The sequence below is a fragment of the Rhopilema esculentum genome, chromosome 8 (genome assembly GCF_057945365.1).
Source record: "Rhopilema esculentum isolate cy_ngs chromosome 8, ASM5794536v1, whole genome shotgun sequence".
Classification (NCBI taxonomy): Eukaryota; Metazoa; Cnidaria; class Scyphozoa; order Rhizostomeae; family Rhizostomatidae; genus Rhopilema; species Rhopilema esculentum.
This window is the reverse complement of record NC_142822.1, coordinates 3,825,007-3,843,860: the sequence shown is the minus strand read 5'-3', so window position 1 is coordinate 3,843,860 and position 18,854 is coordinate 3,825,007. Positions and strand designations below refer to the sequence as shown.

Genomic DNA, 18,854 nt, shown 5'->3' with positions numbered 1-18,854 from the left:
AAAAGAAGAAAAATACTAAACTTCACAGGTGCAAGAGGGGCCACAGCCCCCGCTGCCCCCTGGCGCAGGCGTCTTTGGAGGCGTCTGCCCCCTCTTGCCTCCCCCTCGCTAAGCCACTGTATAAGGTGCATAAATAGATCAATGATTAGGAATTAATGATCCAATTTACACAAAGAAAAAACGCAACTTAATGGTTCGGTATAGAAAAAGTTTATAGCACTTGCATTAACAATGGAAATCGCATTTTCATACTATTAAGTTACAATTGAAAACACTGCTAATTTTGTGATGGATATAGGCCTTCTAACGTCATTGGATTATGGCCACTGATCATAAATGATCAGCTAATGCACATGCCTGGCGTGAAAGTTCCGCTCTTAATTCAGTTTAATGTGTAACTGAATCTTATTTTGACTCCATTCCTTTTCTCTTTAAAGTAAACGTGAGGAAAACTGCCAAGTAACCCAGAAAGATCTGTACCAAATAGCCCCCTTCTTTTAGTTAAGTGAAAACGGGGTGATTATCTAAAGAATCTGATATTAAAATATAACTAATAAATTGCAGAACTCAGTTGAGAACATTCTGCCACATTTTTGTAAGCTGCCAGGTAAAAAGAGTAGCAATATTTACGTAATCCCTTTATGGAAATTGTGCCTAGGAGGAGACATATCTCTAAATCATGAACATATATCTACACGGTTTTAAATTATACATACACAAGAAGAGTCCTTAAAACCTTCAGGTCAGAAACCAAGTTTTTTGTTCTGCTGCTCTGTTGAAAAAGACAATCGTAAGAATTTATTAAATATTCTAAATTCATGATAATATATGTAAAACGGATGTAAAAATTATCTTGAAAGACTTTGTACATCAATGCTAAAGATATTTCAAACGAATAGTACATGTCTTTTTATATTGTACGAAAAATCAGAAGGCAATCATTAAAATCATCATTACCATTTCTGTAAGAGAATGATACTGTTTGCCATGTTTACCAATCACCAATTTCTTTTGAGCTGCGATAGATTTCTTTATTACACAGATCTATGATACAAAATCTCATTTCGCTAGCGTCACAAGTGCGTCAAGAGATGGCAACAGAAGGGCTGCCATCTCTTGACGCACTTGTGTCAAGTTGATGGCAACTTCTTACCAGTTGATGCCAAACAGGATCCAATTGACTTCTGAGAAATTTATCAAAATTCTTCCCAATGCAGTTTTCAACAGTCATTTCATCAGGGTCAAGCTAAAAACCAAAATTTAAGCAGAAGTGGAAAATCAGTAAGTTCGTAAGGGTTCAACAATTTTAACGGTAGCTCTCCTACAGAGAGAAAAAACATAAAAATGCAGCTGCAAACTACAGCAATACAAAGCAGCCAAATCCAATTAGCCAGTGACCCAGTCAGGCAGGTAGTCCTAACAGCTATCATAGACTACCAGGTTTTCTATGAGAATATTCTGGTTCATTTCTAAGAACATAGTAAGAATTAAGCTCAGCCTCAGCTCGCATGCTTGTGTCTCATTTTTCAGCAGTTGCCTCTTTTGCAATGTTGATAACAGATAATCGCATGTGTGGCATATCTCGTTTTTTCAAAAGCCTGTTTGCATTCATTTCGAGGGAGGACGATCTTCCCCAAATTTGAAACAAATAAGAATGATTGAAGCATCAGAGTCAGTTACTGCCACACGGCCACTGGTCGGAGAAAGGTTGGGCAAACAAAAGAAATTGAGATGGGTGACAAAAAATTTGGAAACTTAAGGAAGTTGAAGAAATCGTGTTGCCTTTTGGCTTCCAAAATACAGTCAGACAAATATAAATAAAATCAAATAACATCAATAAACCTCCTGTTTTATAATGTTGAATGTGCTTGCAGAACTATTTTGCAAGGTATACTTTAGGCATTAACTTTTTATATATATATACTCAAATTATAACAAGTTTTTGTTATTAATTGACATAAGCATGTAACTTTGCATCTGTCTCAAAAAATATCTATAACTGAGAACAAGCTTCAATTTTGAAAATGGTTTTGGGAAAAAAACTTGCAAGGAGAGGGGATCAAGACTAGATCAGTGCCCCAAATTTTCTGAACTCGCCAATTTTAAATAAATTAAAAATGAGGAAGGTTTTATAGTAAGATTTGCTTGGCCGGAAGAAGGTTAAAAACTTTTCTGGATTCTGTTAAGAATATATTCAGGTTAAAAATGAAATTGGCTGGACAAAATTTAAAGCGTTCATAGAAAAAATAAGTGTAGTCTTATATATTGTCTTGCTTATTAAATAGTGTACATAAATTTGAGCAATATATCATTTCTCTCGCAAGACATGTCTTTGTATAGAAATTGTATAAGGAGCAAGTCAAAATCAACGATCACATTTGAGATACTTGACAAATACTTGAGCCAGAATCTAGTTTAACTTACCGATTGATAGGATTTTCTTAGCTCTCTTAGACAGCATCCGAGTAAATCTAAAACTGCCATCTGTATTGACGTCATTAAAGGAGTGAGATCCACATGTAACTCAACCACGTCTGGCTGTGGGAGGAGATGTAAATCAACATAAAAAACAATCATTGATTCCAATCTGTTAAGAAATGAGCGTTGAAGAAATTCTCATTATGTATTTTAAAATAACAAGAGTTTACGCTAACGAAATGTTAACAGTACGCTCAGCTACTTAAAAAAGATACTCTTTAACAGTTGTCCATTTAACCTCGACATTCAGAGTTAGGCTGCCAACACACATAATACTAAGGTGCAATAAAAAAATTTTGAAACAGGAACTCTCAAAAATACTGCAAGGACAGCAGCTAGTTGAATTTCAGAAATACACAATGGCAACAGTTCCTCTTAAAATAGAAGCGGGGAGCAATAATTTCTTCATAATTAACAAAAATATTTTGTTATAAAACTAATAGTATGATGTTAGAGGATAGAACAAAACTTTTCAACACAATCAAATTGGGGTCAAAAGCGTAAAAAAGCGTTGCCTGCCACCAAGACATTATTTTACCATTATTAAACTCTACTTAGTCTTCACTTTCGATTCCAAGCTGTTCGGTCCGGATGAAACCCAGATCTTTACTTTAGGTCTACAGGCTAAAAGTTTAATTTCTGACAATCTTTAACCTAAGGGAAGGAGGGCTCTTGCCCTATCACACACAAACACACCCTTGGAACAGATGCTAAGTAACAAACCTTATTTTTCTCAAGGGCGTCGGCAACAGAGGCGTGAAATCTAGGATCAAAAGAAGAAATGTATACTCGGATAAGATCTCCCTAATAACTTAATTTGCGGTCCTTCAAATTGACTCCAAAAATTTCGACTTTAACAAAAGGTCTGGTTTTCCAAGATTTTGCGATGTTGGAAAAGGTAAAACAATTATTTTAGAAAGGCAAATACAAATACCATGTGTAAAGTGTTGGAGGAAATTCTTATCAATTACAATGTTAAGTTTGCATTAATTTTCCACATTAAGATAAGCAAATTTCGATAAGGGCATTTCCTTCAGTTTTGCTTTCTTCAACATCATATCATTAAATATCAAGGACTGAATCCAGTAGCTACTTGAAAAACTTTGTTTTGTTTGCAAAAGCAAACCGTTCCCACTAAACCACGAACATAACCACTGATACCAAAACCCAAACCACGTTTAATGGCTAATAACAACTGGGGTCTATTTTACACAATACCTACTCAATTAAACATAAGCCATTCATTAAATTAAACACTTCAGTGATGATGACGATAAGCCATAGCTCTCAAGAAGTATGGTATACCTTGGCCAGAGGAAAAGCTTTCGAACGAACAGGTTTCGCATCACTCTTTCGACTTGGAAAAACCCGGAAGTAAATGACGTTGGAGAATCGGAAAATGCTTTGATAAAACCAGTCTGAGGGGATAAATAAATAGTTATCACAACCTTGGATCGGTCGTATTGAATATGCTACAAATCACAGTGAGAATTAACTGACAACTCTAAACAAATGTTTCCTTTAAAAATATCTTATATGCGTTAACTTCTTTGCTTTGGCAAGTAGCCTCGCGAAAACGGACATTTACCTATATCGGATACTAACTTACTGTGTCTGCTTTCTCGAGGCCTCGTTTTAGGTTCATTCTGCTCAAACGAGTTTGAGAGGAAAACATTTTCTTAAAGAGGGAGGGTTGAATAAAGGTTAGTACTACAAACAATCTTTTGGTGGTACAAAACTTGAAAATGGCTTTGAAAAAAGCAAACATTTGAGTCAACTAAAGCTTCTCGTCTGACACTCGTCTATATATATTTCCTAGCGTAGAGTTTTCGATCCATTTTCTGACGTTTTAAACTCTGAAGAGTGTCAGACGAAAAGCTTTAGTTTACTCAAATGTTTGCTTTTTTCAAAGGTTAGTACTACATTTTGTAGTGATTTTAGATCTTATTTTTTTGAAGTAAAAAGATCAGTAAGAACATATACGTCAGATAGATATAACAAATGAAATTCGATCGATGGCTGAAAAGAATAGTTTTTTCTGGGAACATGTTATACGAGAGAAAAATTTTCTGCTGAATGAAAATATTACGTTCAACAGTTCCACAAACATTTGTCAAAGAGTTCTCATTAAGATTTCTCCATCGTGTTTCGATTTGTAACGTTGATTTGTGAATTTAAAGATTTTTAGCTTTCATCATAGAAGATATTGCAAAGAAATGATTAAAAATTTTCTTACAATGAACTGAATTTTTTTTCCGACTATGAACTTAATTGTTAACAAACATACTTTGCACATTCATCTTTGGTTTCCCAGGATGCATCTTGTATCTCTGATGCGAGCTTCCTTGCCATTATTGCAAAACAAAAGAGAAACCAGCATTTAAACATACCTTGTTTTTCTGTCTATACATCCGAAGAATGAAGGCCTCTTGCCCAGATTCAACTATTCTAACAACAGAAAAACCTTAGGTAAGCAAACACTGTGAAAATTGCTATGAGTTTATTTAGAGAATGATTTTTGATTGTGGTAAATATAGCGCTTGAAGCGATATTGATTGACAAGGAAACTTTGTTCTCCTTAAAAGTACCAGAAAATGTAAGTGGAAATGACTATAGGAGATCCATAATCTCTGTGAATTTGCTATTATTGTGGTGAAACTCATACATCTGACAGTTTTGAAAGTGCATAATGCTGCAAAAGAGCACCCATCTAACATTTGGTACAGGAACTCTCTTGTACCTCTGATCAGCTCTAAATATAAACACTGCTAGATTCATAATATTGAAGTAAAGGAATTGATCTACAGTGATAGCATTTGTAGGGTGCCATAGCTAAAGAAATGTTGATAAATATAAATCTATTTCAGCTCAGAAGGAATGAGAAGTCTTTGTTGCTAAAGAAAAAATAAACTTCTTACTTGTGTGCTCTGTAAACTATTATTCCAGTAACAAGATGCGTAGGAAGACGTTCAGTGAGAATGTCCACAACAAGAATTCTGGAGGTAACAAAAAGGACTCCACCCTTCATGTACACTGAAACTCTGCAGACAAAAAAAATTGACAATTAGTTAAATTAATAAAAATTGAGTAATCTTCTTGAAGCAATGTACGGTGGACAGCAGAAAATATTATTTATATGTTTAAAGAATTAGTAAGTAATTTTTAAAACAGAAAGTAGAGGGTAATACAGGAGTCATTGTTTGGCTTGTGGATGAAAATTGACTAATAAACAAGGGTGCCTTGGGATGAGAACAAAATTATAATAAAGATTAATTTCAAAATGAAACTTAATCCTTGAAAGTTGTGACAGTCCAAGAAAAATAAAAAATTAAATAATTGATAGAAATTAATACAATAGATTGAGCCAAATTTTCTCACTCTGAAAATTTTCAGAAACAAAGGGAGAAGTAGATTTTGAACCAATGTAACAAACATTTTAAAAGGAACACGTTTTATGAAAGCCTTCTGCCTTATCCATAAAATAAAACATACTTTGCACATACATTTAAATAGGTTCAGAGCCTTGTTATGAATCAATTAGGGATCAATTTGCCAAAGCAACAACATTACATCAATAAGAAACTTTCTACCGTTCATTTGTTCCAACTTCATTTGTAATAATTTTTGGCTGCTGTGGTACATTACAAGCTTCCAATTCATCCATAAAAAATCCCTTCAAGAAAATAAAGGTACAATTTAATGCAAAAACAAAATTGAAATGTTCTCATGAAAATGATATAAATTGAAACCAATGGCAAAAAAGCATTTTCAATACCAAATATAAACCAAATCTATGCAAAAATATTGTAATAAACACCATATAATCAGTCCTGGTAATATGAAATTTGGTGGCGTGCTGGTAATCGCACGCCTTGAAAAGTTTAGGCGTGCAATGGCATGTGATGATGTCCAATCCATAAAATTGAGACCTTACGATTTTTATGAAGACTGGTCACCTTTGTATTAAAAGGTGTGTTTGAAAAAGTGTATGAGGTTTTCCTAAAACCAAAATGTTTTAATGCAATTTTAGAAGAGGTTTCTTGAAAACTCTGAGTTTCATTTGATATCAAACTGAAATTAATCAAAAACGCTGTTCAAAGTGGAGTCATTCAAAACAAAATCATTTGAATATGCGTCATTAACAGCGAAGACAAGAAGCATTTGAAAACTGAGTCATTCAGTCTCAGTTTCAAAAAGAGCTTGAGCAAAGTATATGAACGGACAAATATGGAGTAATGGAAACACCACACCCACATTATCATTTTGACCAAGACAGAGTGGCCTGAGGTAATGTGTTCAAGAAAATACGCAAAGAACGGGGAGTGAGAACAGAGACATACAAAAACGGAGTAATCAAAACCGGGCCTAATGGAAACAAAGTAAAGAATTAAAATGTCTCCAGGAATGCCATCAATATAACCCACACAAAAGAAATTGAAAATTACTTTAGAGAAAATAAACAAGAAATATGAAAAAAGGAAAGAGAAAAAGAATAGTAATTCAAAACGTGGAAGGGTGCGTGCGATAGAAAGCATGCCTCTAGAGTTCTAGGCATGTGCAGGAGTTCTAGGCTAGGACTGTATAATGATAATAGTCACAATATTGGGTGTCAAAATACATAACTAAATTGTGGCATAGTTTGATAAATGTTTGGTTTTGATATTATTTTTCAGAAGTTGAAAACTTTAACCTCAATGCTTCTAAATAAGGATAGTACAACATGTATACATTTATTATCCAATAAAACTTTTAGCATCAATAAATTGGTTTCCTGATAAAACCTTTCTGGATTTAAAAGATTAACAAGGGGGTAAAAGAAGCCAGAATACCAGGGAAACATTCAAATAATGGCAAAACTAAGGAATTTCTTCATACTCTGCTATATATGTATTAATAGTGCACATGATTGATACAAATAAAAGCTTTCAAAAAAACCATATGAAAGCAGGAAAACGCTGTACAAAGAGTCTCTTTGACCAAAATTGAAATAGTTTACAGCAGATATGAGGCATGCATGTTTAGTTTAGCCTTTAAAAGTTGGTGCCTTTTAAAGTCTGGTGTACAGTTCAATTCAAGTAACCACATTTGAGGAATATCATAATTGCATTATATAAAGTCTACCTTTATCCTGTCAAATGAAGTCTTACCTCCTCTTCATTAGTTGTGTTAAGAACAAGAACAAGGAAAGTTGGATCACAATAAATTCTTATGAAACTCAAAAGAAGTCTTTCAACACCAAGTCCTCTGCAAAGAAAAACAGAAAGGAGAAAATCAACACATTTGATCAAGATATTATGAGTCTGAAATATATATCAGATGCATACATTTTTTACTGGGGTCTATCTTATATAACTGATCTCCCAAATCATTTCATGATAATTTAGCAGTTTCTAAAATTCCTTCTACTGTTGTTTGACCAATCTCGTTTGCTACTGGCTGCCTGTGCCCATACTGCAACAGCTGATGTAACATTCCTATTCTAGAATTCAGAGTTGTCTTTCGTTTAACCCTTTCCTGGCCAAGAACTGCTTTAGTGGTTTGAGCATTGATGCCCTGTGTGAACACTGAACCACTTTAGCAGTTTGAGTGACGCATCTATTTGAAACCCTCTGAATAGCATAACAATGTCACTATAGCTACTTTTGTCTTATATAAAAATGAAGACAAAGGTTCAAACTTTTGATTGACAGAACTTTTGTCATGGTTCATAATACAAAATCTATGAGCAATCCTTGTTAGGCAGCCCTTGTACAATCACAATCGCTGCAAGTGGTTCTGAGTAACATAACAGTTTTTATACTGATACTCGTACTAAAAACGATTAAGATGAGGCGTTTCCTGAAATATTTGGGGAAACATCCAATGAAGAAGACGGAAAGTTTGTCAATTTTCGCTTCAAAATGCTCAAAGAGAAGTGGGATGTTTTAGGCCAACCGATAGAGCAAGCTGATTGTGGAAGTTTTGCCCAATGCTGGTCTGACAATCGAGCTACAATCCTATTGGAAATTCTTTAATTTTTCAACTGTTTCAAAAAAGTAATCCTTGAGAAGATAGCACATTGGACACAAATCTAAATCGAACTTTCAAGACAGAACAGGCTGGTGTTTATGATGGTGATAGGCCTCAATGGGCGGCGAACATGGAAGACCCCAAGCTTTACTTTGGCATATTGGTTATAGCCAATATTATTCTAATTGTTCCTCTGCCAAAGACTGTATTGTGTGCATCAAACTCAGAACCTGATAAGAACTTTATCAATATCTGGATTAAAAGGACAATAAATGTTTGAAGGATTATCATAGTAAGGCATTTGAGATAAATAAAAACATTTTTGTATGTATTGTATTTTGGTGGGTTTTGAAAATTTTATTGAAACATAATTTGAGGCCCTAACTTTGACTTTTCAATTCTTCATTCAATTCTCTTTAAGAATAGATGTGGTTGTCCTAATAGAAAAATTACCCCTCTATGTATAAAAATGAGTTTAAACTATGGAGTCTGAAAAAGATCATTTTCCTCAGGAATGCAGATTTTTAAGGGCATTCGCATCAGGGAATGCGGCTAGGAAAGGGTTAATACTACATGCAAGATTATTTTTGTCAGGCCCGGCAAACCGGCAGACTCAAAAATACTTTTCCAATTATGTATGAGGTATATGTTTAGCATAATGCTCAATTTGTATGCATACTTTCCAGTTATTACAAGACCATCTTCTGCTTGCAAATCAGCAAATACTGTGACTTCGTGTTCTAGCAACTGAAAATGCGGACTGTCTTTTAAATCGGCAACAATCGAGACCGAGGGCTCTTGGGTTACGTTATCTGGTCCGAGAGGGGTTGAGGTACTTGCTTCGCTGTTCTTCGAGGCCATTTTTTCCAGCCAAAAGGCATCAGAGATTTTCTTTAATAATTGAAGAAAGGCTTGACAAATTTAAAACAACTTCATAAACGTTTCTTTTGCTGCACTACACACCCCTTCTCCGTTGCTTGTTCTGTCCACCATTTATTTTTTTTCGCGCGAGTGTGTCCACACGAGGCTATTCAGACAGGGTAGATATTTCGAGAGAAGGTGAAACAACTGTCAGAAAAGCAAGAACCATGATCGCAAAAGATGACAGAGGCAGGCAGGGCTCCGTCCAAAGTAAACCATACTCTTTCTATATAAAACAAGAGAACGAAAAGATAAGCGAAAAAATTCCAATCTGTGATGTACATGGACATAGGTCAGATGGCCGGAAGGTTGAGGAAATTAGGCCTGTCCACCTAAGAACTGGTAAGTCTCTTGCATTTTTTCTTTTTATAGCCCACTTACAAGTGACAACTTCCAAAACATGGTATTAGTTCCCCCAAGTTGGATTACCGTGAATTCAAATACCAATATCAAGTTTCAATGTAGTTACATATTGTGGAAACCAATATCATTTTTCACTTCACGTCATTCACATGTATTCACTTCGAACGCATATCTACGCTTTGCGCTACCAAAGTACAATAATAGCCTCTTAAACAATTTTTTGCATCATCAGGAAATTCTGCATTTTGCCAACTGAAAGCTCCAAAAGACCATACAGTGTTATTGTCAGTAAATTGATGACCGTTTTCTGTCAAGTTTTAGTTTTGAAAATGAGTGAGATTTATGAAAAGACGGGGGAAATGTTTGAACAGCTATGACATTTCAAGAACAGGCAGGTCCACTATAAATCCTGACAGCAGCATGGAGAAAATCAGGATCAGGTGGCATATCCTCCAGGAATTTTTTCTATTGAAATCAATGATCAAAAAAGCAAACAAGAAACAATCAATGCCTTTTAAAGCTTCCCAAAATTACAACCAAATAAGCATTCAAATCATTTTGTTTCATGGGAGCGAAAGTCTACAATGAACTGCCTGTTGACATATGAAAACCAGAGCATTTTAGTGCCTTTGAACAGTGCTTAAGCAACATTTCACCTAAACTTTCTTATTTTAGAAATATAATATTTGTTTTTATTATTTTTGCTGTGAATTTCTATTATCTAACCTTTGCTTTTATCTATGAACTCTCTTCTGCTTGTTTTTATTTCCTCTTCCAAAAGTTGAATCTCATCAAAAATATGGTACACAGCAAGTCACGAAAAATAGCATTTTTGTATTTCAGAAAGACCCTGCAATATGCTCTTATATTAGTGTGTTATTGTGGAGCCAAATGCTGGAACAACATTTCTTTAAAAATCAGAAGTTTACCATCTGCTTATAGCTTTCATTGAAAAATCAAAACTTTTATCTTGGAGAACAATTACCCACCATAGGAATGCTAACAGTTAACATAGGAATCAGCTGCTTTTGATAATTATCTTTGAAACAGGGTGGGCTCCTTCAATTAGCCTAGCTCCCGAGAGAGCTCCTCCTTAAGAAATTCCCAACTTACAATACTTCTTGCTTCTTTAGATTTTGTTAATTAAATTTCATTGTATTTCACAACCATTGTTGTTATAAGGTGGTTTATCTAGTAGTATGTTTCTTTCGATTTTGCTCAATTTGTGTAAGGTAGATTTGTTTAGTTTTTACATGTTGCATTGTGGGTAGTGGAATCTCAAATTATGGAACTAAACTGAACTAAAATCCAAGGTGAACAATGGTTTTTTCATTTTTCATGATTTACATCAGCCTTTTTGTTTTTAAGAAATTCTAACAATGCTTTCAATCATAGGAGTGGTCACCCAAGCCAAAGGCTCATCATATTTTGAGAAGGATGGAGTCAAAGTAATATGTGCAGTTTATGGCCCAAGGGAGTCTCAGAGAAAAACAGAATTTAGCACGAAAGGGAGAATCATTTGTGATGTAACTTTTGCACCCTTTTCACAACCAACACGGCAGCTGAAAGCTGAAGAATCAAAGACAAAAAGGCTTTCAGATCTACTGGAAACTTCTTTACTTTGTGCTGTCTGTTTGGATTCATTTCCAAAATCTCAAGTTGAAGTTTTTGTAAAAGTGTTAGAAGGCTCCGGAGATGTTCTTTCTGGGGCAATAATAAGTGCATCTTTAGCATTAGCTGATGCAGGGATTGAAATGTATGATTTGGTAACTGCATGTTCATTAGTTTATGATGAAGACTATATTGCTTTAGACCCAACATATGAGGAAGTCAATCAGGATCCTTTAAGAGGATGTTTGATGTTAGGATATTTGCCTTCGCTTAACAGAATTTCTTGTATGATCCAGAATGGAACAGCAGCAACTGAAAGAAACATAGTTTTCATTAAAAAGTGCATTGAAGGTTGTATAAGAATGCATGCAGTGATGCAAGATTGTTTGGTAAATGGCTCCCTTAAAAAAGAGGAGCAACAACTCTCATCAAAGGACTTGCATTGATACAAACTTTCATAAATGTCGGTGTAAAATTTTATAACACATGCAAACTGCAAATTTCCTTTTAGTCTTTTCCTGCTCTTTTGTCGACTTTCTTCTAAAGACAGTTGTTCAAAATTGATAGTCATCACCCTGTGGCAATCAATACATAAAAAGCTTGATTTTTGGGTTGCACAACAGAGAGAAAAAGAAAAAAGACTCATTTTTAAGCTATATGCTAAGTCCCACTATGATGAATCATAATTACAGCTAATTCGTATAAATACCTTTCAAATTCGTAGAAAATATAAACTTTGTAAATATTGTACAAATTTGCATCATAATTTTCTTAAAAACAGAAAACTATACTGCCTTTTCAATTAAGAAAATTTGTTTAGGGCAGGCCATTACTCTTTAGGTGTAGGGCAAACCATTACAAAATATGTTTAAGCTACCTATCTAATAGAAAATCCTGTCAAATGCATCTTCATGCATAAAGCAGATATGGACCCCAATCAAACAAAAAAATTTCGTTTCCAATACCAAAATCGTATACATAAATTCAAACATTGACAATAAGTTTATTTTTTAGTGCTTGGATATTCAGCTGGCCCTCTAAAAAAGTTCCCAAAAAGCTTACTACATTTGAAAAAAATTTAGCCGAAAATTCATAGTATCATCTAGCAGGCCTATCAAGAACTGTTCTTGGGGCCTTGCGCAAAAAATATGGGAACTGATGACATGGAAAAATTTTGATTGATAGTGTTGTTGTTATAGTCAGGAACTCATCAAGTGCTGTACAAGAGCCTGCATACTTTATCTTTCATAATGAAAGTTTTGACTCTACACGAGGAACAATAACTAACTAGCCAAATTAAATATTACAAATCTCCAGGCAGTTTGCCTTTAAGTCATTAAAGAATCATTTAAGCTTTTGTGATTATTAGTTACTACCATTTTAATATTACGATTACTGTTACCAAGAATTTCTGCTGGAAGCTGGAAAATATTCTCATTTGTGCAGCAACACAAGCAGCTGTCGCATCATTTTGCAGAAAAGTGCACGTCTAATTATTTCATCGAAAGCTTCTACGTAAGCTAGCCATCACTTGCAATGGACTCTTGCTTTTCGATTCCCTCAGGGAAGACCTTGGAGAGTTCCTTGGTGACCGTGAGAAGGGTATCCCAGTTGGCTCATCCCCCAGAGGTTTTAGTCTGCACGTGCTAAGATCATAGCTAATGCTCAGTTTTTTTGTCAGTGCTGTTTTTGAACTGAATGATGCTGGAAACATTTCCTGGTAACAGCGGAAGATAGATGCATAACAGGAGTCTATAACTGGCTTTGGCAGCAAGATGCTATCATCTGACATTGGCATGGTGAAGTCCGTTTCTGAAATAAAAAGGAAAGAGATTAGAGGACTTTGCATCTCTTAAAATCCACTTTACAGACTTAACTGAAAATATTTGTTTGCTTATTCTTCTTTCGATTCTTGAGAAGCACTTCTTGCAGGCCTTTTAATCACAAGATCTGTTTACAAATACATCCACAGGAGAACGAAAAATAAGCAGACATCAGTACTGAAGGAATTAGCGTTTTATAGAAATCCTTGAGAGATCCTTGAGAGATTATAAGCTCTGGCATGTAATTAAATCATTCGATGCATATCCAAAGCCTGCCGGACCTCTCTGAGAAAAAGTTTGCAGGCAAGTACAGGCCTCGAACCGCAAAAAGTATAAATACCGGACTTTGTCTAACAGCTGTCCAATTCACTGAAAAATGTACACCCTTAAGATATTTGTATTTAGAGTTGCACCGGAACCGTTGTTTCCTTAACAAATAATGTTATTTTGAATTTATTTTCAGGCAAATGTGAACGGACTTAGAAAAATAACTTCAATGCAACAAACAGAGCAATGAAAATAACGGAAAGGCTGTGACGTACTATTTACCAAGTCATTCTTTCTTTATCAGAATAAAGACTGCTCGGTTTTTTTAATACACAGGATGCCTTGATTCAAAGAAAGTAATGTGTCTTCGAGCTGATTGTATAAAAACAACTGTGCATTCTGGTGCGAATCGCCAGAGGATGGTGATCGCCTTATTTCAAATTTGAACTTCCTTACGTCACTCCTCCCTAGCCTTCTTCAGGGACTTGCAAGTAATGAATGAAAGGGATTTTAGAGAAAATGTTTCTGCACGGGGGAACTGCTTCCAGCCTAGATCCTGAGCGACAAATATGGCTTACGGTTTGAAGGTGCATGTCACAGTAAATTAGGTTGGCCTAATGGTTAATGTCACACTAAAACTAATCATATATAAATTGCAGAAAAGATTTTAATTTCTAATTAAAATTTATGATTGAGCCTAGAACCCCTTTCGCTAACCGCTGCTCTGTCTGATATAAGGAAACAGGCGAATGTATAAAGTAGCTCGCCTGTTTCTGTCATAAAGTTGCTTTAAACTCATCATTTTCCCACTCCATTATGTACAGTATGAAGGGAAAGGGTTGATATAACCCCAAACCTATCAAAAATTATAATGAAAAGACGAATTCGGAGGTACCCGTTCCACGAAGAGTTGCTTCCGTGATCAAAAATACATTCTGGTTTATTTGCAAACCTGTAAATGGGCAACGATCCTTTTCAATTCAACATAAATCTTCTGTTCCGAAGCAAAGCTTATATGAACATAACCCGGCCGTTAACTGTTTCCTTTTTCGAATCAAATAATCCTGGTTCTTTTGTTCCTTTATTAAGGTTTGCGATGGTGGTATGAACAGTTCGTTTTCAGGTTTGTAGATTTAAAAGATTGTTCGATACATTCCTCTGCGGCGGTGATGCTGCTATTCAACTTTAGAGTAACCTTTTATTGAGAATTCTTTTCTTGGCATCAAAATATATCAGCCTAAATTGTATTGTATAATTTCCAGCACGTAAAATGTATCAATATGGTCATTCATCTTCATAATTGTAAATTATTCGCCAAAGAGCCAATTCATGAAACTAAACATATCGAGTCAAATCAAACATATGAAACTCGATGAGGTTTTTTCATTTTACAGATTGCCACGATCTTTCATAATTTCAAATCCTGGTGCTGAGACTTGTGTTGCTATCTCATATTTGAGGGGCGTCCTAAATACACTCTTTTCTTTTTATAAGAACAATTTAAAAAAAACGAGCATCAAAATTGGTCAAAAGTTAAGAACAAATTAAGAACAAGCTGAGCCTGAGCTACTCTAAAATGCAATTTTGAACAACGTTTTATCTCAAAAACGAGGACTTTTAGACATGTGTGGGTGCTTTTTCGGTGAAATATCAAACTTATCGGCAAATGAAGTTTGCCTCAATCACTTTGTTGGCAAATGAGGCCTGAACACCCCCCTAAAGCGAAAAGCTAGCAATGGCACTGCTTACACCCTATTAATAAAGGAACAAATTAAGAACAATCCAGCCTCAGATTTTCGAAAAAATAAAGAACAGTCAGCCTGAATTTAAATTTACTGGTTCTTATAAAAAAAATGTAAGTTAATCAATGCCAATTTCCAACTAAATTTTCAAATCCCTTCAAATAGATATATCGGAAATTATGAAAATAAATTTCCCAGCCTACTATTTCTGCAGTTTTTCCTTATCATAGCTAACCAAATTTCAGATGGAAATATCGGGCAAACACATTTTACCCCAACATTGCTAGTTTAGAAAGCAGTGTAACTGAGACTGTTCGGCTTAAAAGAGGCTTGACCAGCTCTTACTATAACTGCTACATTTACTAAGCGGAAATACAGCGGCGATAAACTTGTATAACTTACATTGACTGGTTCTTGACAATGATACTCTTTGAAATCATCAATAATATATTTTCGAAGATAGGCACAACAGGGAATAACTCGACCCTTCTCCTTGCTGTAACGATCTGTTTACGACACGGCAAACTTGGATGTGAAAGGAAGCCCAAAGTTTACACCGAAATGATTTGCTGTGCGTAATCCGTGTTCAGAAGCCTTTGAACTAGGAGATTATTAGGGTCAATATGTAAATATGACAGTCACTGTTTTAAAAACCTCAGGGTCAGCGCTCTTTGGTTTAGACCGTTCAAATACGATGTGATTCAACAGGTTCACGAGTTAATTCAGGAAACGAGATGTAACAGAGATTGGTAAGATGTATTATGCTGTCGAGGAAATTCCTTTTTTAGAAAAGAAACAGGATTTCAAATATAATTAGGACGACCACAACATGCATTCCTTTTTCGGATCGGGGGGCTGGAGTAAATGTGCAAAAGTGTTTCACAACGGTACCCAGTAGCAAATGCAATTAGAAACACTTCATATAGTCTTTGATTGGAGTAATCTTAACATTTAATGATAAATGTGTAAATTCACTTGGGAAACTGGGGGCATGCCTATCACTCTTAATAATAAGTGGCGAGGCAGTTGAATTGTTAGACTAAATAATAAATTGCCAGTTTTTGTTTTCAAATTACTTCAAGCGAAATGCAATTCCCAGGGATTAACAGGAACCTCTACCTTGAGAAGCTTACATTTTTTTTAATGTTTAATACGTATGGGAAGTCAATTTTACTGCAAAGAAGAATTCAGTTCAGGTTGCGAAGAGGAACGGTCATTGCGGAGGAGACAAGAGTGGAAAAGGCATCTCTGCGCTATGGGAGCAATACTACTGATTGCTATACACAAGATATTTGTAAAGATCAGCGAGTGACACGGGTATCCTCGATCAGGTCCCACTTAAAAGAAGCCTTCATCTCCAAATTATTTCTATCAAGTATTCATCCTCGAGCAAGCCTCCTTTGAGGATCAATTTATTCCGATTCCTGCCCGGAGGATGTTTATCTTGCCGCACCTTCTGAACTGCCAGTTGATACAGGAGAAATTGTCAGATAAAAAGGATTTTACTTAATATGTTTCTTGCACAAGATAAGGATTTCAAAGTGATATCCGTATTTTTTGGTTGAATAATCTTGGTAGCTCATAAATCTACCATTTAATAATCATCTTGAATAAAAGTCCCCTTGAACAATCCCCAGTTCATAAGTTCATTTTTACAAATAAGGTACTTGGTATGGAAATTAATAACAGGTTTGACAGCTATAATTAACTTACGTATACTGAGACAAATATAGATAAAAAGGGTTAATGAAGAATGAATTACAATTACGCCCTGCATTGAATTCAAGAAATTTTGATCTAAGCTGGATAGTTAATTACGTGATATTCGTAATTACGTGAAGTGTTCCATCGCAGATGATTTTGCGAAAATTGCGAATTAGGGATATTTGCAATATTACTGAAAGCTCTTATCCAGGAAATTAATTTGAATAATCAGCTGAGTTCCTAAGGGCTAATCTACTTAATATTTCCTTAATTTCAAATCGGAGATATAAACACGTGTTTAGAAATTCATAGGGAAAATTACAACTCTAAATGCGTTTATGTTTGTAAGAAAACATGTTTGAAGCTGACTCTTAAGGGCGATAAAAATGTAACAAAATTGACACCCTTACAAGAATGGAGCTTGGGTCTTGTAGATGCTACTATGCTACTTGTAGATGCAAATAACAGCCATGGGTCTTATACAATACTCAGTAATTGATTTTAGGCCCAATGCTAGACCATTTAGGATTCACGTGAAATTATTCCATCATACACATTTTGTTATAAGAACAACCCTTATGAAAAACATCAGGCTGAGATTTGCTTAAAAAATATTAACAATATCAGAAACAAGACAGGCTGAAATTCAACAAAACCAAAGAAAAGAAATAATTGAAAAATGAAAGAATAGCAACAGAAAAACAGAAAGCGATAAGCGAAATAACATTACTTTATCCAGCATAGGTTACGCCCAGACACTACGATGCACAGAAAATTCGATTACAAAAAAAAGAAACTAAATAAGAAACAGGTCAGGCTGAAATTATGCGAAAAATTAGAAGTGCCAGGCTGAAACTGGGACCAATTGTTCTTATAAAAAAGCGTAGACCATTTAGGATTCATGTCATATCATTTCATACTTTTGGAAACATAGCACTAGACACAGTTGCGTGACCGCTGTTATTTGCGGTGGATATGTGAAGAAAAGAAAAATAATTGCGTTGAATTAGAGAATGATATATGATTAAAAGATCTAAGTAAAATGGTAATGTTGGAATTCTGATAACAGGCAAATTACTGATTGTGGTTACATTGACAACAAATTACGTTAGTAACAATATCGTATTTTCTCTGTTTAAGTAAAAGTGGTTATATGATAAAGCGACGCTTTAAATGCAACCACTCGTGGCAAAATTTTTTAATTAAAAATCTTACCGTATTCCATTTCAAACCGACTCTCTTTTAAACAGGCCGACCTTGAACTTTTTTGTCACTGGCACAAGGTTGCTAATGTCTACTACACACTAGATCTCGATATTCGTGAAATGATTAACTGCAAGGTACATACTTATACACCCCTTCAATCACGTGTCACCTAATTGGTTATAACTGGCTTTAAGCTTGTTCATTGTGACGTTGCTTCAGTAATTACCCTTTAAACTCGTTCGGAAAATTATGAGAGCTCTCTTGATTGCCTTTCACACCTTTGATGGTCGTCCAATAAGGAGAAGAAAAGATGGAACTGTTTAATCGATTGTATTGTGAAACTTTGAACGAAGATTTCGCAAGAGAGTAAGTGGCTAATAGGTTGTTGAGAATGGAATGAATAAATCTTAGAAAGTAAAACAAAGCTTCAAAAAAGTGAAAAATGCCCCGAGGAGCTCATATTAGAAACCCAAAGGGAGCAATATCGGGCAAAATTGTCGAAACAAAATGCAATTTTTGCAATTCTTTATGTTGCCCTTGAAATCCCGTATCCCCCGTTTCTCCCAAATCAATGTTGGATACGTAGTGCAATCTTTCATGCTTCAAAAATAAGCATTTAGCATTCGATTTGGGGGGAGGTCTTTTCGAAGGAAAGAGAAAACATCAACCTTTCTTGAAAAGTCTTAACAATATTTGTCCAAGATTGAAAAGCTTCATTTAAAAGAACTAT

At 35.1% G+C, this 18,854-nt stretch overlaps 2 protein-coding genes across 4 annotated transcripts in view; one reads left to right on the top strand and one right to left on the bottom strand.

Annotated features, from left to right (window-relative positions):
• Positions 1-9,499, bottom strand: part of LOC135695019 (DNA repair endonuclease XPF) — a 39,586-nt gene extending 30,087 nt beyond the window's left edge. For 2 of the 3 annotated variants that reach the window (XM_065213953.2, XM_065213955.2), the window contains exons 1-10: positions 9,167-9,499; positions 7,626-7,722; positions 6,069-6,151; positions 5,397-5,519; positions 4,869-4,926; positions 3,784-3,896; positions 3,202-3,241; positions 2,425-2,538; positions 1,154-1,246; positions 717-772 (exon numbers count right to left, since the gene is read on the bottom strand). In XM_065213953.2, coding sequence (XP_065070025.2) covers positions 717-772; positions 1,154-1,246; positions 2,425-2,538; positions 3,202-3,241; positions 3,784-3,896; positions 4,869-4,926; positions 5,397-5,519; positions 6,069-6,151; positions 7,626-7,722; positions 9,167-9,348 — 959 coding nt within the window. In that variant the 5' untranslated portion in view covers positions 9,349-9,499. Of the gene's footprint in view, positions 1-716; positions 773-1,153; positions 1,247-2,424; positions 2,539-3,201; positions 3,242-3,783; positions 3,897-4,868; positions 4,927-5,396; positions 5,520-6,068; positions 6,152-7,625; positions 7,723-9,166 lie in introns of those variants that run through there. The other variant, XM_065213956.2, reaches the window with a different exon arrangement.
• A 20-nt stretch (positions 9,500-9,519) lies between these two features.
• Positions 9,520-12,513, top strand: LOC135695034 (exosome complex component MTR3). Its single transcript, XM_065213971.2, has 2 exons — positions 9,520-9,750; positions 11,167-12,513. Exons 1-2 carry the CDS (start codon positions 9,576-9,578, stop codon positions 11,826-11,828), a joined length of 837 nt encoding a protein of 278 aa, XP_065070043.2. The 5' UTR covers positions 9,520-9,575; the 3' UTR covers positions 11,829-12,513.
• Positions 12,514-18,854: the final 6,341 nt, after the last annotated feature.